This window comes from Hippoglossus stenolepis, chromosome 23, assembly GCF_022539355.2.
Source record: "Hippoglossus stenolepis isolate QCI-W04-F060 chromosome 23, HSTE1.2, whole genome shotgun sequence".
Classification (NCBI taxonomy): domain Eukaryota; kingdom Metazoa; phylum Chordata; class Actinopteri; order Pleuronectiformes; family Pleuronectidae; genus Hippoglossus; species Hippoglossus stenolepis.
In genome coordinates this window covers 1,443,858-1,470,582 of record NC_061505.1, presented here as the reverse complement: position 1 = coordinate 1,470,582, position 26,725 = coordinate 1,443,858, and the positions used below count along the sequence as shown (strand labels likewise).

The 26,725-nt window shown below is 43.0% G+C and overlaps 4 protein-coding genes across 7 annotated transcripts in view; 3 read left to right on the top strand and 1 right to left on the bottom strand.

Annotated features, from left to right (window-relative positions):
* The first annotated feature begins 1,594 nt into the window (after positions 1-1,594).
* sb:cb1081 (sterile alpha motif domain-containing protein 9) lies at positions 1,595-4,931 on the top strand. Its single transcript, XM_047338794.1, has 3 exons — positions 1,595-1,722; positions 2,074-2,136; positions 2,500-4,931. The coding sequence occupies exon 3, from the start codon at positions 2,631-2,633 to the stop codon at positions 4,593-4,595; it is 1,965 nt and encodes a 654-aa protein (XP_047194750.1). The 5' UTR covers positions 1,595-1,722; positions 2,074-2,136; positions 2,500-2,630; the 3' UTR covers positions 4,596-4,931.
* An 854-nt stretch (positions 4,932-5,785) lies between these two features.
* zgc:92594 (uncharacterized protein LOC436996 homolog) lies at positions 5,786-12,511 on the top strand. Of its 2 annotated transcripts, none has more exons than XM_035148173.2 (8): positions 5,786-5,924; positions 7,202-7,880; positions 8,050-8,158; positions 9,130-9,225; positions 9,883-10,116; positions 10,449-10,471; positions 10,801-10,949; positions 11,155-12,511. In XM_035148173.2, exons 2-8 carry the CDS (start codon positions 7,264-7,266, stop codon positions 11,463-11,465), a joined length of 1,539 nt encoding a protein of 512 aa, XP_035004064.2. In that variant the 5' UTR covers positions 5,786-5,924; positions 7,202-7,263; the 3' UTR covers positions 11,466-12,511. The 2 variants fall into 2 exon arrangements, with proteins under 2 accessions (XP_035004064.2, XP_035004063.2); XM_035148172.2 differs by having other exon boundaries at positions 5,794-5,932.
* Positions 12,512-13,018: 507 nt separating this feature from the next.
* Positions 13,019-15,967, top strand: mrpl48 (mitochondrial ribosomal protein L48). Of its 2 annotated transcripts, none has more exons than XM_035148744.2 (8): positions 13,019-13,196; positions 13,954-14,006; positions 14,259-14,290; positions 14,410-14,495; positions 14,698-14,867; positions 15,122-15,224; positions 15,324-15,413; positions 15,742-15,967. In XM_035148744.2, exons 1-8 carry the CDS (start codon positions 13,176-13,178, stop codon positions 15,817-15,819), a joined length of 633 nt encoding a protein of 210 aa, XP_035004635.1. In that variant the 5' UTR covers positions 13,019-13,175; the 3' UTR covers positions 15,820-15,967. The 2 variants fall into 2 exon arrangements, with proteins under 2 accessions (XP_035004635.1, XP_035004634.1); XM_035148743.2 differs by having other exon boundaries at positions 13,948-14,006.
* A 481-nt stretch (positions 15,968-16,448) lies between these two features.
* Positions 16,449-26,725, bottom strand: part of LOC118102508 (astrocytic phosphoprotein PEA-15) — a 33,096-nt gene continuing 22,819 nt past the window's right edge. Inside the window, exons 1-4 of one of the 2 annotated variants that reach the window (XM_035148746.2) lie at positions 23,713-23,736; positions 23,278-23,453; positions 23,029-23,184; positions 16,449-22,197 (exon numbers count right to left, since the gene is read on the bottom strand). In XM_035148746.2, the coding sequence (XP_035004637.1) occupies positions 22,133-22,197; positions 23,029-23,184; positions 23,278-23,449 (393 nt within the window). In that variant the 5' untranslated portion in view covers positions 23,450-23,453; positions 23,713-23,736 and the 3' untranslated portion in view covers positions 16,449-22,132. Of the gene's footprint in view, positions 22,198-23,028; positions 23,185-23,277; positions 23,454-23,712; positions 23,737-26,725 lie in introns of those variants that run through there. The other variant, XM_035148745.2, reaches the window with a different exon arrangement.

The following is a 26,725-nucleotide window of genomic DNA, read 5'->3' as shown; positions in this document are numbered from 1 at the left end:
CCCGCCCGTCCTCCCGCCATCCCGCCTGGCCAGCCTCACTCCAGCAAGAAGTTTTGACGGGGGGCAGACACACATTTTCTGATAATTTTATTTGAACGGGTTTGTAAACTTTGCAGACGGAAACACAAACTGTCTCGCTTTCTTTCTCCTCTGTCCTTTTTTCTTTTTGTTCATTCTGAGTAGATGTACTGTTAATTCTGAAAACCTGTTTTTGTTTTTATAATAAATGAAATGGAATTGTAGTTTAATGGTCTGGTTCTCTCTAGTGTCACACAAGCTATCTGTTTCCTCTCCTCTTGACAAGGCCAGGAAACCGCTTACACATGACACCCGGAAAAACCGAGAATTGACTATGAAACCAGAGTCAAACTTTCAACTTAAAATCTGTACATACAACGGTACCTTCTGGAAGTAAGATTTGAAATGCCTAGAAGTTTGCCTAAGATTCAATCCTAAAAGAGGTTAAAGATTTATAAACTCAGTGTATATGATTTCTATGCAGCCACATTTGAGAAACAGAAATTGACACTTCTCAATTCAATTTTATTTGTATAGCGTCCAAATCATAATATACATAATATACATTATCTATACATTATTCTTTACATAGAAGGTCAAGACCTTAAAGATTATAGAGAAACCAACAGTTCCCACAATGAGCAACGACTGGACGGAAAAAACTCATTTACGGGAAGAAACCTCTAGAACCAGTCAGTGTGGTCCGACTGGTTGGTGAGCAGAGAAACGAGAGAGACAAAGAGAGAGAAAGCGAAAGAGACAGACGGACAAAGAGAGAGAGAGCTCTGGATCATCCAGTTCTTGATGTTCTTGACACTTTCCTGACAATCGAAACTAGTGACGTCAGTTCAGAAAGATCCATCATGAAAAGTTGTCCAAACGTAGATGTGGTAATCCAGGTGGTTCAGTAGTTTCTGTGCTCGACAATGTATCTGTCTCACTCATGGGGAGGAGGTGGTGGATAATTCACAAGTACATACACGTTACAAAGAAGGTTGAGTTATTTCTGTGGGTGACGCTGCAGGAAAGGTTGGGTGATTTGTTGTGTTTTTTCCGCAGGTGGAGACGAGACTACGTGGCGTGACCGATTTTAATGTCAGCTGGCGAAGTGACAAAAGTGGACTCGTCTTCCAACGTCAAACGTCTCTGGAGGTCACTGATAAGACGGGGGAGACAAAAAATGTCGGTTGTGAAATTAAAACTGTTTCATAATCATTTAACATTTACAAAGTTTCTTATACCACAAAAATACTGTAAACAGTTTTAAACAGCTCCTTATATTCGAGGTACACATGCACCGTGTCCTTTGGATGATAGACGAGGACTTTATAGGCTACACGCAACTTTCAATGTTTGCTATATAATGCGTATTTATTTCGTAAAAAGTAATGCTGTTTTGGGTTTAGATCATTTCACAATAAACTGAACAGTTTCAGAATGATGCTGTGTTCGACCGTTTACAGGAATTGAACTACAGTTTCATTTCCAGGTAAATGTACCTTGTAGGTAAGGTGGCATCTGGTCAGTCAAGCTTTTGAAACGAGTTCTAGTGACGCAGTCGACAACTCATCTGCTGTGGTTAATATGCTGGATCACAAAGGAGCATGAAACTATGAACAGAATGCAGGGGGAGTGGCTAAACAATGTTTATAAGTTCCATCCCCGTGGATCTGCAGTCAAACACAGCAGCTGGATCTCAATCAGGTAAAAAGATTTGCATTAACGTTTGTTGATTCTTTTTCATTGATTTTTCTGATGTAGAAAATTTGTTGGTATCTTACTGGAGCTTTTCCAACATGTTCTTTTTTTTTTTATAAATTAAACTGTTTATATATTTTTATATTTATATTTATATTTTTGTATCTTTGGGGGCGTAATATTTAATTATATATATTCAGCCAAATATATTTGGGCATAAATTAAACTATATCATCAGCATAAATTGTTGATGCATGTCAGTGAGCTACATTTTTAAATGACACAGAATCCCTCATCATACAGGGTTTATAAGTTTATAAGTTGCTGATTATAAGTCGCTGATCTTTCTTTTAATAGATCGGCTGTAAAACATCAAGAACAACAACTGGGTTTCCAGGCTGTTGACAACATCTCTTGCTGGTGAGTCACTGCAAGTCTCTAATTAGAAAAGTTAATTCACTGGAACAAGCTGTTAATTCTGCCCTTACACACGAGCTAAAGTAACAGCTAAATGCTAACATGCTACTTTTAGGAATTATAATGTTCACCATGTTCATTGTCTTGGTTTAGCATGTTAGCATTCTCCAATTAGCACAAAACACAAAGTACCGCTGAGCATGAGGGGAATGTTGTGATTAAGATTTAAAATTAAAACTTGTCTTACTCTCGTAAGTCCATTTCACCCATTAAAGTTTATATATTATATAATGATTACAATGTGCTATATAAATTATTGTGTGTTTTAAAATGAGATGAATACAAACTGTGTTCTCTCCTCCTCAGGTATTTAAATGCTGCTGCACTGACCCGTTAAACCAGAACCAGAGGAATTACAAAAGATTCTTGGCTCACTCCAACCACAACAATATTTGTGTAACACAATATTTCGCTTCACAATAAGATAAAGCACCATAATGGAGCGTGGTTCACCAGACACTGAATCCTCTGGTGTTGATAGTGAGATGTCAGGGGAGGACACGCAACTGTTCTGTATGTTGGCACTGCTGAAGGCGTATGCTCCTGAGTCCTACCTCCTGATGTCTGAGTGTCAAAAGATTCTTGGCCCACCTGATCCCATCCATGGAGGCCCCCCCTTTGAGGACAGAATGGAGCCTTTTACCATCTTCATCAGGAAATCCAGTCCAAACCCCGGACACGAACATGTATGTATGATTGACCAGGTATCTGCACAATGTGCTGTGAAGGTAATGGCTGCCATTGGGATTCCCAGGAGTGCTACAGTGAGCAAAATGATGAACTCACTTTGTGGAGCTCAGGCCGAACCACATGTTCTCCAGTTCATCAAAGATCTGCTGACAAAGAGAGAAATGGGACGGAAAGGCAAAGAGAATTTCTCAAGGTTGGTTGAAGATATACTGGAGCATGAGAGTTTTAACGAAGCTCTTTTTGTCTTGAAGAGAGCGTCAACAATATTCAAAGAGAACGCCGCTTTCCCCCAAGTTGTTTCTCGTCTGTATTGCATTGCTAAAGAACCATCTGACTATGTAAAAGCTGAAGAATGGGCAAAGAAAGCCATTAAACGAGCTCCAGAAATCTCTTACATAGCTGATACTCTTGGGCAGGTTTATAAGAACCGTTTGTTGAGGATGGGTAAGGGACCAGGAGAAATCATGAGCATGGCAGACGAGGCCTTCAGAGCATTTAAAGATGTGGAGAGGAAAGCAGACAAGGAAGAGCCCCTACAGATGGACACAGAAGGTACTGCAAGCATTGCAGCTACTTTCAACAATCGGGGCCTTTTCGGCTTCCTTCAAGTGGCAAAGATCGCCTTTGAAAAACTCAGAGATCAGCAACACAAGACTTCTTTAATCCAAAACAAGAAAATGGAAGTTGAAGACAAGTTTGAATTCTTTGAGTGGTACCTGACCTACTCGAAGCCTGACAAGACAACTTTCGAGCCACCTTACGTCTGGGAGGTTGTGGCACTCTGTTACAAACATTACACAACAAGAACAGCAGCTGAATCCACCAGCTTCCCAGGTCTTCTTGACTGTTTGAATCATGGCCTTTTCAGGTCAAGGGGGAAAAGGGCAGGATTTCTGGAGGAGGAGAAATCAGGGTTTGATTTAGAGGAAATCCAACGTGAGTTGAAAAACGACTATGAGGAAAATGTTGATGATGTCAAAGTAGCAGAGAGGTACATCCTCTCCAACATCATCTTGAGCAACAGGATGCCGGATTCTCCTCAGCTCACCTCGGTGGAAGAACTCCAAACAATCATTCGGAGATTCTTGGACACAGAAAGGAGGCATAGAAGTCCAGAGTTCTACCTCTTGGTGCTGCTGTTGTTGTTCCCTGAGGAGCAGCCTCCGGTGGTGCAAGACGAGGATGATGAAGAAGCGGAACAGCCGCCCACAGATGGGCAGCCTGGACAGCTGCCTCTTGACCATGGTTCTGACTCAGACCTACAACAGTATGTCACCTTTATGGAAGAAGCCTATGAAAGGTCCAGTTATGCCAAGTACCTTCGATCCCGTTACCTTTTGCCTCTGTTTTTTCTGGGAAAGGGCTCTGGACTGAGCAAATGGATTCACAAATCACAGCTGGATGCAATTGTGGAACAAACGGTGGACGCTGAGCTGGCGGGTGAAAAATGTCGAACTAATTCGAGGAAAACACATCGGATTGAAAACATGTGGAGGAACGGTGACGTGTGGCAATTGCCGGAAATCCAAAACATCCTTCTCAGGGTTGAGGACAATAAAGTGTTAGTTTGTGCCGGATGGTGGAAAGTAAAGGTTTCAACAGAGGTTGAACCTGAAGATCCAACGTTGAGCACCAGGCTCATCTATCTTGGCTTCAACATTCAGGGTCCTGTCCTCGTCAAAGTGAGTGCCCCTCGTGTGAACAATGACTGACCAGGAACACTTTGGGATCAAGACCCAGCACAAACACTGGCTTGAGCCGACAGCAGATGATTCAGTTGGGACCAAAGTGATGGAATGACCAACAGATCACCATCGGTATCTTGAAAGCCATGATTCTCGTGACGTTAAAAGTAATTTGCTTTGGGTGTGAAACATTTTTGGATTCATGAAAACTAAGTGTAAGGTTTCTTTTTTAAATTTTTTTATTTGAAGGTGCATGGGTCAAATGTGATTGACATTAATCACATTTGTTGTAATGTGTGGATATTCTTAAGAAAATATGTCTCAATCTTATGTGATAAAGAAATTAAAGACATTTCTCTCAAATACAGCCTACTTGCATATATACATATTGGGGTTGTAAAACTGATTTTGTGGTCGTGTTTAGTATTTACAATATTTCCCCCCCATTGCATTCTACTGGCCAGGTATTCACTCTCTTAAGGATCCAGATTTATTTATGACAAAATTAATTTAAATTTATTGCCTAACTAAAAAGGTTTCTACCAGGAGAGATAACCCGTTCTTCTTCTTTATAATAAAGCTTTTATCATGTGGTGTCTATTGGTTTTATTATCAGTATCTATATTATTATTATTATCATTATTATTAGTAGTAGTTGTTATTATTATTGTTATTTTTATTGTGAGTTTCATATCGTTTCAAAGTCGTTATTATTATTATTATTATTAGTTGTTCTTATTATTGTTATTTTTATTGTGAGTTTCATATCGTTTCAAAGTCGTTATTATTATTATTATTATTATTAGTTGTTCTTATTATTGTTATTTTTATTGTGAGTTTCATATCGTTTCAAAGTCGTTATTATTATTATTATTATTATTATTATTATTATTATTAATGTTATTATTATAACTACTATTATATATAAACTTTTATCCTGTAGAACAAAACAATAAATGTCCAGAACAAAGAAGTGAGACACGGACGTCGCGTCACGGACCCAGGTGTAAACACGAGAATTTCCGAGGTTCCGTGAAGGCAGCCTTTTCTCCGCAGTTTCTGGTCGCTTTCGTTTCTCTCGTCAAACGTTCGATTCCGCGGAGCAGGAGGCGACTGACCGAGGACTGGAGCGTGTCCCGGGCCCGCTGGAGCCTGTGTTCGGCCCGAGGAGGAGCCGAGGAGCAGCCGGGGAGCCGAGGAGGAGCAGCCGGGGAGGAGAGCTAACTGACCGGGGGACAGCACCATGCTAGCCGCAGAGGGACAGGTGCACCGCGGCGTCGAGCTGTGACGCGTCCCGCCTCGTCCGCTCGGGTTTCTACATCCGGGGAACAAAGATAAAGAAAACACGTCTTAACGGTATTAAGGTGAACAGCCTGTCTGTCTCTCTGTCTCTCTGTCTCTCCGTCTGTCTGTCTGTCTCCCTGCCTGTCTCTCTCTGTCTCCCTGCCTGTCTCCCTGTCTGTCTCCTCGCCTGTCTCCCTGTCTGTCTCTCTGCCTGTCTCTCTGTCTCTCCGTCTGTCTCCCTGCCTGTCTCCCTGTCTGTCTCTCTGCCTGTCTCTCTCTGTCTCTCCGTCTGTCTCTCGCCTGTCTCTCTGTCTCTCTGCCTCTCTCTCTCTGTCTATCTGCCTGTCTCTCTCTGTCTCTCTGTCTGTCTGCCTGTCTCTCTGTCTCTCTCTCTGTCTCTCTGCCTGCCTGTCTCTCTGCCCGTCTCTCTCTGTCTCTCTGCATGTCTATCTCTCTGCCTGTCTCTCTCTGTCTCTCTGCCTGTCTCTCTCTGTCTGTCTGTCTCTCTCTCTCTGTCTCTCTGTCTGTCTCCCTGTCTGTCTGTCTGTCTGTCTGTCTGTCTGTCTGTCTGTCTGTCTCTCTCTCTCTGTCTCTCTCTCTATCTCTCTCTCTCTCTCTGCCTGTCTGTCTCTCTGTCTCTCTGCCGTCTGTCTCTGTCTGTCTCTCTGCCTGTCTCTCTCTCTGCCTGTCTTCTCTCTGTCTCTCTGCCCGTCTCTCTCTCTGTCTCTCTCTCTCTCTGCCTGTCTCTCTGTCTCCCCTCTGCCTGTCTCTCTCTCTGCCTGTCTCTCTCTCTCTCTGTCTGTCTCCCTGCCCGTCTGTCTCCCTGCCCGTCTGTCTCCCTGTGGCTCAGCAGCAGATTAGTGAACTCAGAGTCTCATGGCAGATAAGAGGTGAGGGATCAGGGTTAATGTCTCATAACCACGAGGCAGCGTGAGAACCACGGTGACAACACAGGCTGGATTCATAAAACACGTCCACTGCTCGTAATCATCAAACTAGAGACTTATTATTATTATTATTATTATTATTATTATTATTCAGCTTATTGTCAGTTCACACAACAAGAGCAGATTAAAAGTGGTGAATGAAATATAAGAAGGATTCATCTGCATACAAGTTACAAACATTAAAAGAGAAAATAATACAAGTAAAATAGTTTAAACTGTGTAAAAACGATCAAATACAATCGTGACCTTTTAACCTGAGGTCACCGCCTTCGACCAGAGGCAGTTTTCAACTAGCAGCTTTAAAATGAGAGACAAGAGCTGATATTTGAGTTGAATTAAGTAAGTAACAGTCGTCTCTCTCCCCTCCCGTCCTCCCTCTCCTATACCTCCGTCTCTCTCCAGGCTGTCCTTCACCCGTCACCGTCGTATCCGTCTCTCTCCGAGCCCGCAGCCTGGATGCGGACATGGCGTCGGCCAAGTTAGAGTCCAGCGTCCTGCAGGAGGAGCTCACCTGCCCGGTGTGCCTGGACCTGTATCGCGACCCCTTCTTGCTTCCTTGCGGCCACAACTTCTGCAAGACCTGCCTGGATCGCCTGAAGCGGCAGGCGGAGCGCGGCCGCTTCCGCTGCCCCGAGTGCCGGGACAGCCACCGCTGTAGCACCAACTTTCAGAAGAATTTCAAACTAGCCAATATTGCCGATGACTACCGCCACAGGCGCAGAGCCACCGCTGAAGCTGCCTCAGGTTTGAAATCCAGAGGGTTGCCGTCGTCCTCTCGGAGTGTGTGTGTAGTTCCGTGTGACTACTGCCCCTCGGTCGCAGCTGAGGCGCCAGGCGTCAGTGGTGAGGGCGACGACTCTTCTGCTGCTTCTGTTTCTCATGAAGGTGACGGAGCCGCCGCCGCCGCCGCCGCTGCTGTGTCAATGTTTGCGGTGAAGACGTGCCTGAAATGTGAGGTGTCTATGTGCCAGGAGCATGTAAAGCCACATCTGGAACTACCGGCGTTCTGCGAGCATCCGCTGACAGAACCCATATTTGACTTCTGGAAGAGGAAGTGTCCAGCGCATGATGAAATATACAGGTAGGAGGGATGGACCCATATGTCCTCGCCCTGTTTCTGTATCTGGGATCGTGATCACAAACCTTCTGTGTCTTAACAGTTCAATTTGGAAACAGCAACAGGTTTATTTAGCCTGTGTTCAAGTTCCTCTTCTTCAATGAGTGCTGCTCTGTACCTGTGTCACCTCCAGATACTACTGCATGGACGACAAGTTGTGTGTGTGTAACGCCTGCACCATAGAAGGAGAACACTCCGGACACACAATGAAGACCCTGAAGAACACAATGAAAGATCTCAAGGTACCGTTCCCATCATGGGTCCTACAAACACAGTCTGTACCGTTACATGAAAGAAGAGTTACACACGTGTATTGATATTTGTGGTTAAAACTTAAGATGATGATCCAAACATGTGGGAGCTCAGGGCTTTGTACCGGTTTCCATTCACTTTCACTTCATTGTTGGGCTCACACAAAGTCCTGTGAAGAATCTGGAATGAATGAATGAATATTGTTGTTCATTGTAGTGTGTGTGTTTGTGTGTTTGTGTGTGTGTGTGACATGAATGGAGGCGTCACATGACTCTGGCCTCTTTCTCCAGCGCAGTTAAACCCACTTCCTGTGAGAGGCTTCCACTTTGTTGTCCCGAGCCTGTTGAATTCCGCTTGTTGTTCAGAATCAGCCGACAGCCAGTGTCCTTACAAAGACAGAAAAAGTCTTGAATTCAATTTTACAAATTAAAGTCCATAAAACTAACTAAACTAACTAGAACTTCTCCTCCTAGTACTTATCGCTGCGTCGTTTGTTCGTCCACATAATGAACAGTTCTCCTCAAATGCTTCTGACTGATGACGCTTCTGTTTCGATTTACTCATAAATTAATCTGTAATTTTATGGTTATAAAATACAAGAAAAACTTACGCAATTTGGTGTGTATATATATATATATATATATATATATATATATTTTGTATGAATTTATTCACAGTTGCTTAATAACCGTAACAACAAACACTTTCTCCATCTATTAGTGTCTGTCTGGAAATATTTTTGTGAAATATTGTAGTAGTTTGCAGCTAAATTGATAACTGTGCGTTAGTGACGTGTGTGTGTGTGTGTGTGTGTGTGTGTGTGTGTGTGTGTGTGTGTGTGTGTGTGTGTGTGTGTGTGTGTGTGTGTGTGTGTGTGTGTGTGTGTGTGTGTGTGTGTGTGTGTGTGTGTGTGTGTGTGTGTGTTCTGAAATACTGTAGCTCATGACGTCTCTCTCACCAGGGCACACTGGACAAGCAGCTGTACCGGGCTGAAAGGAAGTACAGCATGGCGGAGAAGAAACTCCAGGAGCAGAGGGAGAAGGAGAGACAGAACAAGGTAAAACCAGGTTCATCACCTGAATCTCCCTCCAGAGGCCGAGGTGACGCAGTCAAGAAGAAAAACTCCAATATGAGCTCATCCAAACAGGAACAAAAGATTTAAATTGATAAAGTTATGAAGAAGCGCGGGATCATGGGAGTCGTCGTCTTCACGGATTCATGGATGAGGTCATGTGTTCAAGTTTTGTTCTCGATAAGCAGCAAACAGCGATAAATCACTGTGAACAGTGGAAGGGAAACCAGCTGACTGGCTAGCAGGGAGTTTGTGATACCAGAGGAGGATAAAGTTGATAAGTTTATACGTATTAGATCTGTTAAAATACAACTTGCTGCTGGATGCGTCACAACCCTTAAATTCTAAATGATTCACATATAAAACCTCTGTTGTTTCATTCTGTTCTGTTTTGTGTTATTTTGGATTTGTGTATTTCTTACACACAAAGTTGCTTGTAGTCATTTCCTCAGCAGTTTCAGCACCATGGACAGCAGCATTAAGACGTTTGGCTGTCAAGTCTGAAAACACAAACTCGAAACGCTTCGTCTCACAATGTCAAAGAAAGAGCAGTGAACTGGGTGGGAAATATCATAATAATGGAATATTATATACTAATATACGACTTCACCTCGTGTTCTTTCTCTTTTGCTGCTCATCCAGAAGTTCATGGACGACTCTGAGCAGTGCCTGAACAGACTCAACGAGGAGATGAAGGCCAAAGTGCTCGGCTTCGTCGCCCAACTGCGGGACTGCACGCGCACTCAGTGCGACACCAACGGGCTGGCCATCCAGAAGAACATCTCCAAGATCTCGCAGGACCAGGCCCGACTCCAGGAGGCTCGCTGCGGCCTCGAAAGTCTCATGCAGGAAAACGATCCTTTCCGCTTCATCGAGGTGAGAAGACGTCCCCACTTTGTTATGATAACAAACACCACAGCTGAGAGAATGTTCTGCCGTTTTGGAACTTGCTCGTGTTGAAGAGTAAAACATACGTTGACTTCATGTGAACCGAGATCAGCTTTTAGTTTTTCTACTTTTTGTAGATTCTCATTTAATAACTTTTGGTGGAAAGTCCTCAGCTTTAAAACAATTACACTTTCAGATATTACACAAACATATCATTGCAGTAGATAAAACGTTATATATCACGATTATTACTTCAGTTTGGCTGAAATCAGCTTTTTGTGTAATTTGTGTCCAAACATCTGTTTGTGTGTCTGTTTCAGGCGTACAAGACGACAGGGAAACAGTGAGTACTGTCGGGGGGGTCGGGGGAACAACACTTGAGTTGTTGTGGATGTTGTACTCTTAGTACTTGTGTAATTTACTGTGTGGGGAAAACAGAATTTGCTGCATTGTGTGTTTTTCTCAGCGTGTTGTTTGCTTGCTGCTGTATTTGGTGTGTGCAGGAGGTTGAGGGGTCTGACTCAATAGCCATTGACCCCCTGTGTGTGTGTGTGTGTGTGTGTGTGTGTGTGTGTGTGTGTGTGTGTGTGTGTGTGTGTGTGTGTGTGTGTGTGTGTGTGTGTGTGTGTGTGTGTGTGTGTGTGTGTGTGTGTGTGTGTGTGTGTGTTTCAGGTGCCGTCGGCAGCTGAGAAGAAACATGTTCTACCCAGAATACGTTGACATGGAGACGGAGGTTCTCGTAGCAATGATGGAAGAAGAAATGAGGAAATTCCTGGACGATGAACTCCAGTGTAGCATTGTTTCCGCCTTAAATTCCATGTGTACGTAATTTTCTCTCATCCAATCAACCAAGTGCTGTCATCATCAAACATCTTTTTAAAATGTCATCTCTGCCTTTTCAAACAACACGTTGTATTTTAATGTGTTGTTGATATAATATACTAATTTGTGCAGTTGCAAGGTGTCAGGTTACAGGACAAGATTATAAAATTCACTGAATCAGAAAAACATTTGTCCACCCATCAGGTCATCTTACAGATCTGGAGGAGGAGGAGGAGCAGGAGGAGATTGAGGAAGAGGCCGCAGAGGAGGACGATGATGACGATGACCTCAACGACAGCAGCGAGGAAGACATGAGGAGCGAGGGCGAGGTGGAGGAAGACGAGGAGGAGGAGGAGGAGGAGGAGGAGAACGAAGAGGAAGGACCCAACCAGAGGGAGCTGGCAGATGATCTTTACAGTCCGGAGGAGGAGGAGGAGGATGACGACAGTGATGAGGAAGGAGAGGATAGAGAATGGGAGGAGGGGGAGGAGGAGGAGGAGGAGAGAGTGGTTTAACCGAGGATGTGATTTGTTTACATATATTTTTACACCTTTTGAAGCACTTTGAATTTGACACTCGGCTTCGGGTGAGTGCAGCAGATGTTCCGACATCTGTTTGAGTGTCGCACACACACACGTCCTCTCTTTGAATGTCCCACTGACAGAACAGCTGCCACACTTTGCCTCAAACCTTCCACAGCAAGCTGAGATCTACCGGAGGAGGGCGGCGCTGCGATTCAGACGGATTCAGAACCAACCGGGAGCGAATCTCGTGTCCGACCTGTGCTGCAAACCGACGACAACTTAAAGGAGACACGTGATGCTCTGTCAGTGTGTAACCTGGATATGAGCAGAATAAGTCTCCTTTTAATAAAGTGTTTTTACATCAGCAGATATTTACACATACAGATGAATGTATATTAACAGAATGTGATTTAAGACTGAATTTAGAAAACAAGTATTTTATTTCTTGCTAGAACAACTGATTTTATTAATTTCCAGTCCTCGATGCACAAATATCTGAATTCCTTGGGTTTGCCAGTTTTCCGTCACCGTAGAAAGCCTTTTCGATCAGAATCCTCGTAAACGGCTCAAAGATTTGACCCTAAAAAGATATTTGAAGTTGATCCAACGTGTGCTGATTGAGTCCTGTGCGAGTACGGATTGTGGGGATCGCTTCGTCCACGTCAGACTTGAACATTGCAAGACCAAAGAGTGAAGATGTACTTTTAATAAATGTGTTTGCTTGGCATGACGTAAATCTAAGTTACAGTTAACGTTGGCTCCAGGATGAGTTTGCTTTTCATGATTCATTGTGCTTTAAAAACAGGTGATGCATCGTTCAAGATATTGTTAATTATTCCTATGCACTCTTCATATATTATTCCTACAATATCAGTTTCAGGTGATGTGGAATTTTGCACTTTATTACAAAAAAAACCTGCTTTGTTGGGCCTGAAACTTTTGAATGTGAGAAGCTGACTTTTATTTTGATATGAGTGATTTTGTGAGCGGCCAAACAAAAACCATTCATATATAAAAATGAAGCCTGCTGAAAACTGGTCGGTGGTGGAGTTGCCTTTTTATTACAGTTTTTATGAAATATGTGCACAATTAAACTCTGGATTATTTCTTAAATGTGTCAAAGAAGAAGCCAAAACACATTTGTTTGAATTAATTATTTTAGATATCTATGAAAGAACGAGGTCATCGATTTAATAATCTAAAGTAGAAGACAGCTCTGGAAAGAAAAGATTCAACTTTTAACCTCACACAAATATTAAGTAAATAAAATAAAAATTATGTATAGAAATTAGTTAAATTGCACCACAGTGAGATAATGTAAAATAAGAGGAGCACATATGAAGGAAATTGTTAAATTAGTTTATTCCCTTTTATATTTAAATGTAGTTTTAATGCATTATTTATCATTTAAAAAAGAAAGTTACTCATATTTATGAATATTTATCTGGTATATGATTTACAATCTATATAATTTTTTATTTCAATATCTTTAAACACAAAAATACCCGAGTCTTTACCCCGGAACCTTTGTTCTGTCCGGCGTGTGTCGCACCCGGAGCGCCTCCGCGCACGGACTGGTTTCCTGTGCGGACCGGCGTCTGCATGTGTGTGTCCGAGTTGTGTTGATTAAAGTGTCGATTCGTCACAGACGCACAAACCGCTCGTGTTTCTCTCTGGAATCGAACCCACGGAGGTCGAGTCATGAACCACGTCTTTCGAACGGTGAGTTTGATTTGTCTGTTTCCGCTGAATGTCGGTTTTTGTCCCAGAGGTCAAACCTGGTTTCTGTCAGTTTCAGTCTGTTGATTCATTTCTTGAATTTAAGATTATTCACAATCTCAAATATCAATAACACAAATAAATGTGGATTATTAACAAGAAACACGGAAGAGAGTCGTTCAGCTAAGGAAGCTAATGTTGGCTAGCTCTGTTTTCTTAGCTTCGAATGATCATGTGACACAAATAATCAATTTTCAGGTTAATTCATGAATTAATCACGAGTTATGTTTCTCTGCTGAAGAGTTCCCTGCAGCCTCAGTCATCTCTGCTGGACACGATATGAAATGTGTGAGAATCTGATCATATGGAGTCAAACTCATCTGTTTGAAACATGTCAACGATCCAGTTTATTGAAGAAGTCATAGTTGTTTCATTTAAGACTCATGAAGCCAATGAGCCATCATACAAACATCTGCACGTTAATGTAGTCGCTTAACGATGGATTCATTTGAAGATGAAGTATTAAACTAATCTATCTGCTGATTATTTACTTTATTAATCGATTAAGTTGTTTTGTAAGATGTTGTGAAACGTGCAGAACGACCATCACAACTGAAAGCCCCAAAATATTAAGTTCAGAACCAGATATAAAAAACAGAAAATAAATAAATAAATGAGATTCATTGGACCTCCTGCTGTGTTGTGTTGTCTGTTTTATAACACAACCTGACGTTGTGGTGTTGTATTTGTTCAGCTGCAGGCGTCTCTCGCTCGTCAGGTGTTCCTGTGGAATCAAACACTTCCTTTGTGTCGGTGAGTGATTCGTTGCTTTGCTCTTTAATCCTCATGTGGTGATATTTAACTGAAGGTTGTGTCGTCAGGCTCTGATCACTGATTACTGAGTCTCAGGTTAATGTGATTATCGTACAGGTTTTGGTTTTATTCTTGCGTTGAGCCCGAGCTTGAGTATAATGTGTCTCCTTTTACTATAGATGGTTTATATTTACCCACACAGACCAATGTGAATGTCTAACTAAAACCATTTGTGTTGGTTGTCTTCTGCAGGAACACACCGAGCATCCAGCATCCTGTCTGGAGTGAGTAAAGACGTGTGTGTGATTGAAACTCTCGTGTCAAATCCACGTCGCAGCAGATTTAACGCTCGTGTTCTCTCGAGTTCTGTTCGTACTTTAACGGACGGTTGTTTTCGTTTCAGGCTCAGCGTCAGCGAACGAGGGACGATACCACAGCATGCCGACGCACGGGATCGGCAGCTGGAAATATCTTTTGAAAAAGAAAGCGGTGAGACTCTGGGACTGGGCCTACTTTCTATTTAGTTATTCTTTTAATGTATTTATCTATTTTTCAATGAAGCCAACTCGTGTAAAAAAAAAAAAGCTCCTGTCCTGATTACCTGTCGTTAGAATACATGAAAATCACGCTGTGCACACTTTATGTAGTTTTGTTCTACTTGATAATTGTGATAAATGGTTTTGTTGTGCAGCAAAAGAAAAAGAAAGACCGGCATCAGATGAAGCAGATCGTCGCGGCGACGGACTCGACGTACGGGACGCTGAACGTGAAGGTGTCGGGCTACGACATGACGCTGGTGGAGCGCTACACGCAGTACGTCCACCACCTCTGCAACCGGCTCAGCATCAAAGTGTCTCTGTGGTGAGGACGGGACTGAAACGCTCGTCTCGGGGGGGTAGAGAGAATCAGGATAACCACTGGAAGTTCATTTCAAAGCTTCTCTTGTAACTGATAGATAACTGTTAAGTGTAAAGCCATCGGCCGTCTGATTGTCTCGAGTGTGGGAACCTCTGGTTGAACGTGTCCTCGTCGTCTTCCCAGAACAGTAGAATGCGATGGACGAGTCATTTTGACGCCGTAACAGTATTTTCCTAACGTCTGTTTTTCCCCTGCAGCTACGCGTTGCCGACCAAGACCACGGAAGTCATGCTGATGCAGGAGCACGGCACCAAGATGTACGTGGACGCCGTGCTGAGGACTCACGAGCGAGTCGTCCAGGTGAAAACCGAGCTTTCGCGTTTCCTTCAAACTCGCATCCCGTCGTGCGTCGTTGGTTTCCTGAGGAAAACGTGTTTTTTCTTTTATCTGCTTGTGTAGTTGAACAGCCTGAACACGACGCTATGTCCCGTCTTCATGGACGTGCTCTTAAAACATCAGCCGGAGGGAGTTCAACTCTCTGTGAACGAGGTGAGTGAGCCGGAGACTTCCACCATCACATCCGTGATGAACGGGATATTTTGAGAACGTAAATTGACGATTAGATGAATTAAAAAAGGCAACAACGACTCCAGGTCTTCAGATGTGAGAATAATCAGCTTTTTCATGGTCTTCTTACAGTAAATTGAATATTTTCAGGTGTTTACTGCTGCAAATGTTGTTGTTTTTCCGCCGTTTCCTCTGGATACTGTCGATCCTTCTATGAAAATGAATTGTAACACATACAGTCCATGTTTTTAACTCTGGATTCGAACCATTTCCACAATAACCTCCCTTCTTCTTCTCTTCTTCCTCTCAGCACACGGAGGCCGATTTCAAAGCTCGGTTCAAGGCTCGTCCAGAGCTGCAGGAGCTCATGACTCACATGAACCAATGAGAGCTGTGGGATTTCCTCATGTGACCTGTCTCACGCTCTGTGTTTATCCCCTGGTGTCCTCAGCTGAACGTTCGCTTTGAGATAACTGCTCTGTAAATTAAAGTGTATATGAACTTGTTCTAAGAAATTAAAATGTATTTGAAATGCAGCGGCTCTGAGGATTTTGTGTAACGTGGCATTAGAGCAGTTATCAAGAGTAACTTTATACTCTTTCACAGGAAAGTATCACAAAAGTAGTAATATTACAAAATGAGAGAAATCCTCTGATCTTCTCTGTACAGGATGACAACATTTATTATTTAAACAAATATTAAAATAGATGGATTAGTTTTTCTTGATGAAAATATCTCATAACAAATAAAAGCCTGCAGTGTTGTAGAGATGGATTTTTTTCTGAGCTCATTGGTCGAAGTAATATTTCATTTATTGTTATGTTTATTATTTTATCGAACTAGTGGTGAAAAGAGGATATTTCCCCTGAAGTAGAAATATACAACACTGAAGTGCAAGTACCTCGAATCTTTCCCACGTGAAGGTGAATGTACTGATTCTTTTTCTTTGCTCAGTATCTTTGCATTTTCAAGATCTTTTAACATCTTTGACAAAAAGCAACTTCAAGCGACACCACATAGGTTAGCAAATATATTTTAATATATAATATTTATATTCATTTTAGCACAATGACAATGGCATAATTTCAGTTCAGTCTCATTTAAATCATGACAAAAAGCCACATCTTTGAATTTATCTTTAATAACACCTCATGTCATATTTCATTGCAGTCGCTGCAAAATAAATCCTTAAGTGCGTCTTTTGCCCCGTGAGAGGAAAATCTTAGCAAAAGTTTCTAACAGCATTGAGTCCATGGCGTCCGACTGGGTTCACGTGGTGAGCTGTACGTGGAAAATGTATGAGTGACGTGATGACGCTCCTCGCCGCCGCCATCGCTGGGTCGCTTCGTCGTCTCTGAGCCAATCAGCCGCGTGCACGTCGGCCAACGGGTGTAACCGCACGATCACATTGTTTAGGATAACAAGTCTAAACCGACGGAGCGCGTTACGAGATAAAACACCAGAGAACATCCCACTGCGCTTATCAGACCTGCAGCATTTCGTATTTTCACAATATTCTATCGTTCAATTTCACATCGAGGACGTTAAAGGTCAAGTTGGCAGCTGAGATTAAAGAATTTCAACGCTTGGAGGTTGGAGGTTTCACTCTTCAGGGGTTTAGAGATGATCTGTTTAATGCTCACACCTTAATTAGACTGTTCTGTCCTGTCACCTCATGTTACCACGGAGACGGATCAAACCTCTCCAGCTAGAAACATCAGCTCAGACTTTGAATCAGCTTCTATTTTCCTCAACTGCAAAACACACACGCGCCAGAAAACACCCGACGCAAAGATCACGAGAAGTCGCCAAAGGTCGAGCGTGAGGCCATGATCCCCAGCAGCTTGCGATCAGAACAAGTTGGCACTTTTACCCATTAAGATTGTGGAACTTTGCTTTTTTTTGTGTGCAGGAAATGTAAACTTGTATTTGCCAAAATTTAAAAGGAAAAAACATAAAATAAGTTTTCACAATATTCAGGAACGTCCAGCGACTTCTCCCGCGGCGGTTGGAAGCTGCTCGACTCGCCTCGCCTCGACTCGACTCGCCTCGACGCGACCGACTTTCACAACGTTAACGAGCCTCGTTAAGCCTTTGATCTCACCACTGTACAACGTGATGTTTCTTATCTCTAAGCTACAAAACCTCAAAAACTACTCGTCACTACTTCCACTGATCTGCATCCACCTCCTCACTCTTCATCACGTCCCGTCTCACCAGTCGCCTTAAAACATTCAGAACTAAACGTAGCCAGTAAATCTATGGAGCCTCAATTGTTCAATATTAAATATATAAACAGTATATTTAAAGAAATGACGCAAAAAAAATGAATAAATCAACCACGAAATTCAATATTTGATATTAAATGATCGTGTTTTTTTAAAGTTTTATTTCATTTTGTTTTAGAAATCTTTATTTTGTCATTTAATTAGTTGGCTAACGTGTCAAGATTCTTTCAGCAGTTTTATCTAACTCCAGTTTCTGGATCTTCTTAAACTAAATAAAAGTACTTATTGCTGAGTTGCTTATACACAATTAAATCATTTATTTATTCAATATTGAACAGATTCTTTTTACCCAGTTAGTTTCTTCCAGCGAGTAGAAAGAGGAAAATACTTGAAACCTGTTTGTTAATTGTTCTCAAAGGTCTGAAATCTTTTCTCTGCATCGCGACGAACGGCGTGCGACCCGATCCTCGCTCAGTTTCCTGCGGTGCGATGTGCGAGTGACACGACGACACATACAAAACAAAATGGCGGGTGATGGGTTTTTGTGAGCGCTCTTATCTTTTGTCATGATTCGGAAACTCTGAATAAAATCATTTTACAAGCAGTGACCACCACACATCTGATCAAGTACGACACAGTAAAACATAATATGTTACACGTCCGTTAATACAATGAAATGAGAAACGCATTTTCTTTTTTTTTCGTCTCGTTGTTGCAGAACAATCAGCCACAGCCCGAACAGCAGAAACGTAACGTGTTCTAAAAGTGTCGATGCCGGTTCTGCTCAACTCAAGGTTTTTTCATCCCATTGACTTGTTTCCAGTTAGTAAAAACAAAACCAGGACACGTAAAACCAACAACACACAGGCATTAAATAAATTAATCCATTTTCAAAAACAAACACAGGGATATATATTCAAAATACATATTTACAACCTAATAAAACGAAGAAAGAAAACACAGTCTTATCCTTAAGGGGGAATGAGAATCTTGTCTGGATTTTAATTGTTAAGTTTTACATGTGAAAAACCTCGACACAGGATCTGGCTCTTCACGTCCTACTTCATCTACTGTGGCTACACCCACATATCGGTTATATTCAGGTATTCACCGTAAATACAGACACGTATTTTAGTAGGTTTGTACTTTGCAGCGTTCACTAAGTTGATATGTACTCGGTACATGGAAATCCAAATTCTGACATCATTAGTGACTGATATGTTGATATATTATGTGCCAGTGGCTACGGAGGAAAACGCTGAGCAACACAAACATGGGATCTGCCTGGTGATGAGAACGGGGGTGCAGCACGGCCATGTTCGGATGAATCTTAAGTACTTCAGTGATTAACCTGAATCAGACGTTTTAACGTCAGCGTCAACCAGGAGAATCCAGAGCATCAGGCAGTCGGGATTCTTTAGATTTATTTTGATGTGTACAGATATCGGATACTCAAAATACCACAGACTCACTAACATCACCTACTGAGTAAAACTAAATGAAATAAAATGGAATAAAAGTCACTTGGTCAAAAACACCTAAAGTCACAAGTTGCTATTCACACAGCACTTCAAATCAAAACGAAGAAAAATAAAACACAATGGCCCGACTTCTCCTTCGCTGATATATTTGTACAGGAATGGAAACACAAGCTGAAATTCGCCCTTTTGCTTTGTGGGGGGGACGACCTTTACCCAGAGGTCATAGCAGTAAGTGGGACTGGCCCCGCCCTGTGATTGACCCCAGGTTGTGTTCTACAGGCTCAGACCACGGGGGCAGCTACCGCTTCACTTGGGGTCTGGCCAAGTGAGAAGGGACAGTCGGGACACTGAGGGGAAAGTCCACCCGGGTAAAAACACTCTGTTTTATGATGATGAAGGGTTTTGCAGTTTTCTAATATATGAATGTGAGTTTCTCCGACGAGTCAAACATTTGATTAATCTCAGGTTCTAACAGTCTCACAGACCAGATGGTCTCACGATGGAGAGAAACACGTCCTCGCCGCTCGTGTTCAGGCATCAGACGACGATCGGACGTCTTCGTACATTAAGACTTTTCCTGCAAAAGACTAAAACGTGTGTTGGCCTCTACAAGTTTTTTCCCCCAGTTCCAAACGATGAACATTGTATAATAAGCAAGTGTTTAATTTCTCCAGAAACGACAAACTTCTAAGTCCTCCTGTCAAGTGCCACTGCAGCGAGCACATGCGTCACACAAATTCAACACAAGAATATCGTGATCTGGTCTCGTCACAATGAAAGCGCTCAGTCCGTTGTTTGCGTGGTTTGTTCTCGAAGGTACGTGACAGTGCAGAATTTCCCCACAGACGTAAAATGCATAGAACACAAATCAGTTCAACACGACGGTTTACGGCAAGCACTACAAAATAAGAGAAGAGAAGCGATCGCAAACGCTGCGATCGAAACAAAAGTCTTGGTCGTTGGCACTGGGGTCGAGGAGGGGTTATAAGGCTGGGATAAATGACTATATAAACAGATCCACAGACCGACACCGAAGTCCTTAGCAAGTTTCAAAATAAAAGTAGCAACGCTCTCTTTAAAAAGCGAGAGTCGTTTTGACTAACCGCGCTCGCCTCACGCACAATCTCACGCAGCCGTGAACAATTTTTGGGGTGAATGCAAAGTCGGCTAAGGCTTCGTCGGGGGAGAAAGAGACACAGTGTTCAAAAGAGCGGTTATTTTAGTCAAGTTTCAACAGTCGCTATCGTGGCGGGAACGGCCGAGTCAGCGGGTCACGAGCCGCCGAGTGCATCAGAAATCCAAAATTCTCTTTTTGACACGTTCCCCTCGTTTTACCGTTTCCTTCCTCTGCCTTTGATTCAAAGAGAAATCACATTCTGGTCAGTTATTGTCTGTGCAACAAATGAAATGGCAACAAAACAAAACAAAACAAAACAAAAAACCGGGTGAAAGAAACGTTGGTAATTTGTCTCTTTTCGTGTCGCGTCATGTTCACACTTTAAATATAACATCCGATGTAATCTCTCAAAATATACTTTTAATATACTTTGTTTTCTCTAATGTCGTCCGAGGTGTTTTTCTTCTTAATTTGTTCGCATATCGGCTCCGAATTGTTTCAATTGGTGGAAAATGAAACTGAACGTACTGTGGGAATTTGCTGCTTTTTGCTGCGTCCCCTTTACGGAACACACACGGCACGTCGATAAATTATTTCTGCTATATTTTCTTTCAATATATTATTTGTATATTTACACGTGTGACCACCTCTGGACCGGGAGCGTCCGTCCTATAGAAAGAACGGCTTTGATTTCTATTTTCTGTAAATAACTCTTGGCTATAAGCTAAAGGCAAATATTGGCTTTTCCTATGAAACTTTAAATATTTTCCTCTAAAATATGACTTTTTTTTTTTTTTTGCTCTTTAAACACGATCTAATAATCTGCATAAGAGTAAAGGGAATGCATCGTAACTGTCGAGTCTTTTGAGATAAAGTTATGTTTTATCACTCATGGCAACTTGATAACAGATGTTTTATGAACCACACGGGAGTTAGACATTTGGGGAAATTTGCTTATTTGCCAGAAAGCAAATGAGCAAATTTCGAATCCTTTCACGTTACAAACAAATATTGCAGCTTTACACTAAAATTAGCGCTGTTGTGGAAACAAACCATTTAGATGAAGCTCTCTTCTAACTTAATTTTCATTTACTTGAGTTTTGTTTTAAAAAATTGTTTTCAATCATTTAAACTATTAAACATTTTTGTTAAATTTTATCTCCAGAAGTTTTCAGTTTGGCAAGTTTCTGATAATTTTGCACATTCAAGGTGAAGTAAAAAAAAGAAATCTGCAGAGTCACGTTGTCGTGATCACGTACAAACACGTCTTCAAATTTCCTTTCGTTGTTAAGTTTTGAAGTTTGTAGTTTTCAAAATCAAATGTGTGGATGTCGTCTTTGTTTTAACCGTCACATCCTCGACTGTCATGCACACACACACACACACACACACACACACACACACAGCACACACGCACACACACACACACAGACACACACACTGCATCACAGTTTGAACAGCATTAAATCCAGGACTCTCTCTCTCTCTCTCTCTCTCTCTCTCTCTCTCTCTCTCTCTCTCACACACACACACACACACTGTCGATCCGTTTCCAGATTTCTTCTTCTATCGTCTTTTTTCCCTGCAGCTTCCCGTGTTCCCTCATCTTGGGAGGAGGCTGCAAACGCCACGATGTGATTGGCTGCTTTGTCGGTAGGCGGCTGCCTGTGTGGTTCTGTGTTAGTGCAGGGAGGAAGTGGGCGTGGCTGGATGTGTGTGTAGAAGTGTGTGTGTGTGTGTGTGTGAGGAGTGTGATGGGGGTGAAGCCTGGGTGGGTGGGGGTGATGGGGCTGGTCAGAAATTGGTTGGTCGGTTGATTAGAGTGCCAGGAGTGAAGAGATCAAGTTGTACGATCAGGGCTGGGGAGTCGTACCCTCACACCTTTTTAGGGGGAGGGGCCAACTTGATGATCTCATCTTCAGAGGGCTGGCGGATGATGTCTTTTTGGGGGGGGGAAGAGAAAAGAGAAAGAACATCGTAAGAAATCTGCATCTCAAACTAAAATATCTGAAGCCATCACATCCAGTTTAGCATCTGTGGTTCTGTATCGTAGACTTTATATGAAGTAAAGTAAAGCCAAAGTATCTTTATCGCCCCCTGGTGGCTGGCTGCAGTACAGGTCACCTCCACTTCCCACAAAGGAAGCATATGAAAGCTGCCATCTTGTGCCGAAGACAAACCAATCAGGAGCCAGTCTCAGCTGTCAATCATGACGTTTCACCCGGTTTTATGGAATCAAACTAATTTCATCAACTAATTCATCAAACTTACAGGAAAACTGTCCCTAATATGACAGGAACCATCTTTAAGAACATTTTATTTGATGTACTTTTATTTTGATCCATGTCCCATTTGCTGACATGGAGGAGTTTATGACCTGTACTGGAGCTCGCCACCAGGAGGGGCAATCGAGACTCTTTGGCTTCACTTTTGAAAGGAGAAACAAACGAATATAATGAGGATATAAATTTAAAAGTTTTTGTTTCTTTCTCATTACAAATATTACCAGGACTATTCAGCATTTATTTTCCCTTATAGATACATAAACATTAATCTAGACCTTGTTTTCTAATTCTAATTTCTAAGTATTCACAGAGTTAATCTGTAGATTATTTATAATGCGGTTTGTGTCTGAGCACTGAAGTTAAGACAGTGTTCTGCTCAACCACTAGAGGGCAGGATTCTACCAGGTTTGGAAGAACATGCATCCAGAGAACAACTCCTTCCCCATCAGAGGGACGGTAACAACCAGCTGCTGCATCGAGGGTTACCTTTGTATTTCTTGGCCGACGGGATGCGTGTGAGCTTGGTGTCGATCTCGTCGTCCTCGGAGATCTTGAGCACGGTGGTGCGGTACTCGATCACCCTCGTCAGCAGGTCCGGTCGCCGCGAGATCTCGAAGATGTGCTCGATGTACGACAGGTTATCTGCACGGGGACGTGTCGTTAGAGGGCGTTTTCACTCAGAAGGTCACAGAGCTGCTTTCAAAGATATGTGACATGTGTGATGTGAGGTCTCACCGTGGGCCAGCTTGTCATTCTTCTCCAGGTAGCTGAACCACTCCTTGGAGGAGGTGATGTCGTTGCTCTGGTCCTCGGGGATGTCCTCCTTACAGGCCGACTTGAGCTGCTCCAGGTCCTCGTTGGTGATGTTTTCAGACAGGTCGCTGAGCAGAGAGCTGTACTCCGCCATTGTTCTGGAGAGAGGAGAGGAGAAAGGGTTCGATGTTGTTAAAGTCGTCGGTGTGCACAGCAGCTTCTTCCCACACTCAGCTGGGACGTCCTGACTAATGACGCTAGCAGCGATGGAAAAGCACAAACGAGCCACTGAGAGCAGAAGAAATCAGACGGATTAATATACTGGTCTGTTTTGAATGTAGGAAGAGACTGAGTGAAGACACAGGGCAGGATGATACCGGGAGAGACTTGAGTCAGAGTTCAGTCTTCTATTGTCACCTGATCTATTTATAAAATAATCGTCAATTGAAGGGTATGAGTGGTGATATTCTACAATTCCCCCTTTGTCAAAATAAATAAGATCCCACGAAGGAGGTGGTTCAGAGGTTTCCAGGAACAGCTGCTGAAGGATTCAGTGATCAGACACGCTGTGGTTACAGATCGTCATGGAAGGAGCGTTGTCTAGTTCGCTGGGTTTCGGTTATCCTCACAGAGATGAGGCATTTGTCAGTGTGTGTGTGTGTGTGTGTGTGTGTGTGTGTGTGTGTGTGTGTCTGTTGGCAAGTGAGCTGTTGTTCAGAAGCAGGCAGTGAGAAAACAAGAGCACAACAACAAAAAGAAACCCCAGTGAAAGAGGCAGAAAAACAGACAGTGATTCAGACGTGTTGCGAAGCAGAGAATGTCCACGACGGGCAAACGCCGACTTTCACAGTTCACGCACGGTTTCGGATCGCAGCTCGTGTCTCGGGTATTAAAATATTTGGGTCAAGCTCTTTGTGTGCATCTTTTTATCCTCACGATTGCAAACATCCAGGAAAACACTACTGTAGAGAAAGTAAGTTGGGGGGAGGGTTCGTAGGTTGGGTGGTAGGTAGGCGGGTGTTCGGTGGGGAGGTAGAATGGGTAAGTAGATGGTAGGTAGGTAGGGAGGTGGGTAGATGGTTCGGCCAGTAGGTGGTTAGGTGGGTAAGTTGGTAGGTAGGTGGGTAGATGGTTTGGCCAGTAGGTGGTTAGGTGGGTAAGATGGTAGGTAGGTGGGTAGATGGTTTGGCCAGTAGGTGGTTAGGTGGGTAAGTTGGTAGGTAGGTGGGTAGATGGTTCGGCCAGTAGGTGGTTAGGTGGGTAAGATGGTAGGTAGGTGGGTAGATGGTTTGGCCAGTAGGTGGTTAGGTGGGTAAGATGGTAGGTAGGTGGGTAGTAGGTGGGTAGAGCGGGTGCATTCCGATCTGTGAAATGCGTCCAAGCAACAAAATATTTGAGCGCAAGCAGAGCAAATCTAAGCACAAGCAGGAGCTGATTTGAGTGCAAGTGCAGGGTTTCGAGTGAAAGCGTTGCAAAATCTGAAGGTGAAACCAACACGTCCTGCTTTTAAAACTGAAAAACCACATCCCCCCCCCGGCCCTGATCGAGTTTAACGAGGCAGTAGTTTAGTGCGGAGATCGTGATTTAGGTCAACAGATGCTTTGCAGCTGATTCACCGATTTGATTTGAGAATCTTCATCAACTTCGGGGAGCGAAACAGTTTCCTACAACATGAGCGTGAATCTAAACACACACATTTCTGTTTTACCCCCTGTCGCTGGCCTCCATGCAGCTGGCGAGAGGCTTCCGCTCGGTGCAGTGCATCATGGGCAGTGGCACGGAGCTCTGCCTCTGATCCCCTCGGTCTCATCGCAGATAAACACACTGCACAGAAAAACCCAGAAGAGCTCAGCGACGAGTGGTGTGACCTATATAACAGAGCCCGTGTTACCCGCAGCGGCCACCAGGGGGCCTGCATGACACTGAATGTGTGTGTGTGTGTGTGTGTGTGTGTGTGTGTGTGTGTGCAGCGATACGATCGTTACTTAATCGTCTTCAGCTTTAGCTCACAGGGACATGTGGAAGAGAGATGATGCTTTAGAGCTGAAGAGGAAACATTTTTTCCTCCATGTAAAAATAACAAAATAGATTTTATGACGACTTATCAAGAGTTATAATCAACTAAAAATATATATAACGTATCGTAATAACAAGTGAGTAGATCAATTTCTCTGCATGCTCCACAGACAAAGTCATATCGGAAAATAATAACAATAAAAAGTATAAAGTTTAAAATAAAGATGATTAATGATGTAACTGTCCCAGAGGCTGATTTCAGGTCAGATTAGTTTGTTCTCTAATGTCTAATGGTGGCGTTTGGTTTGTCTGATCCACGATCTCAGCCTCAGGGCGAGAGCACAGTGATGACAGAGCGCTTTTACTGTGTGTGTCTGTGTGTGTGTGTGTGTGTCTGTGTGTGTGTGTCTGTGTGTGTGTGTGTGTGTGTGTGTTGTCTGTGTGAATTCAGTCTTAAATGTCACATTCATGTCTCTCAAACCAGAGCAACTCGCTCAATCAACACAAAGCTCTGCGTGGGAGAGAGCAGGGATATGCACCTTAACTCAGTGAATACATGGAGGGTCTGAATAGTGTGTGTGTGTGTGTGTGTGTGTGTGTGTGTGTGTGTGTGTGTGTGCGTGTGTGTGTGTGTGTCCTGTCTCCAAGTGCAAGTTTTTGGAATCGTGTGTGTGCACGTTTGCATGTATATGCGCGCACTGAAGTGGATGTGTGTGTGTGTGCGCTTCCACTCGTGAGCTTGTGAATTGTGTCTGTGATGCAGGGAGTGAAAGAATGAATGTGTGTGTGTGTGTGTGTGTGTGTGTGTGTGTGTGTGTGTGAGTGTGTGTGTGTGTGTGTGTGTGTGTGTGTGTGTGTGTGTGTGTGTTGCCCTGCCTGCTCTGTTTTGCACCACAATGGACTGGCGCTGCTTTTGTGTACTTTTTAGAGGAGAAGGGGGAGAAGAAAACAACAATGGAGAGAGTGGCTACATTTAGTCTTACCCCCCCCCCGGTCACCCCCTGTCTCTGCCTCTTTAAACTCCATCAACCATTCAATAAAGAGGCCTCTATGAGACCATGCTTAAACATATCATATGAACATTTAATTTGTTTTTATTTGTTTTTATTTCGCGCCTCAACCAAAATTGCAGGAACTTAATTAAAGTGCTGAAATGGTCGTCCATAGATAATATACAACAGCTCCAATGAATTTTTGGCACTAACAGGAATCCGTATTAAATATATATGCTCTCAGTGACGTGTCCTTGTTCTGTTCCTGACACTGAAGCAGTAAACGCAGTAAGTCTTTGTTTGCGTCGCAGATCACAAGTGAAACAGTAATAACTCGTCAGCGTTTAAGAGTCAAAAACAACACGTCCAAGATTTTACCGTAAAAATATGGAAACACATGATCATAGAGACTGAGTCTGAAA

What these genes read in the sequence shown, in the direction of transcription:
- sb:cb1081 (XM_047338794.1), top strand. Translation starts at nt 2,631, where the DNA reads ATGGAGCGTGGTTCACCAGACACTGAATCCTCTGGTGTTGATAGTGAG.
- zgc:92594 (XM_035148173.2), top strand. Translation starts at nt 7,264, where the DNA reads ATGGCGTCGGCCAAGTTAGAGTCCAGCGTCCTGCAGGAGGAGCTCACC. An exon ending in AGAAGGAGAGACAGAACAAG is followed by an intron (nt 9,226 to 9,882) that starts GTAAAACCAGGT and finishes CTGCTCATCCAG; the next exon opens with AAGTTCATGGACGACTCTGA. An exon ending in ATCCTTTCCGCTTCATCGAG is followed by an intron (nt 10,117 to 10,448) that starts GTGAGAAGACGT and finishes TGTCTGTTTCAG; the next exon opens with GCGTACAAGACGACAGGGAA.
- mrpl48 (XM_035148743.2), top strand. Translation starts at nt 13,176, where the DNA reads ATGAACCACGTCTTTCGAACG. An exon ending in CAAACACTTCCTTTGTGTCG is followed by an intron (nt 14,007 to 14,258) that starts GTGAGTGATTCG and finishes TGTCTTCTGCAG; the next exon opens with GAACACACCGAGCATCCAGC. An exon ending in ATCTTTTGAAAAAGAAAGCG is followed by an intron (nt 14,496 to 14,697) that starts GTGAGACTCTGG and finishes TTTGTTGTGCAG; the next exon opens with CAAAAGAAAAAGAAAGACCG.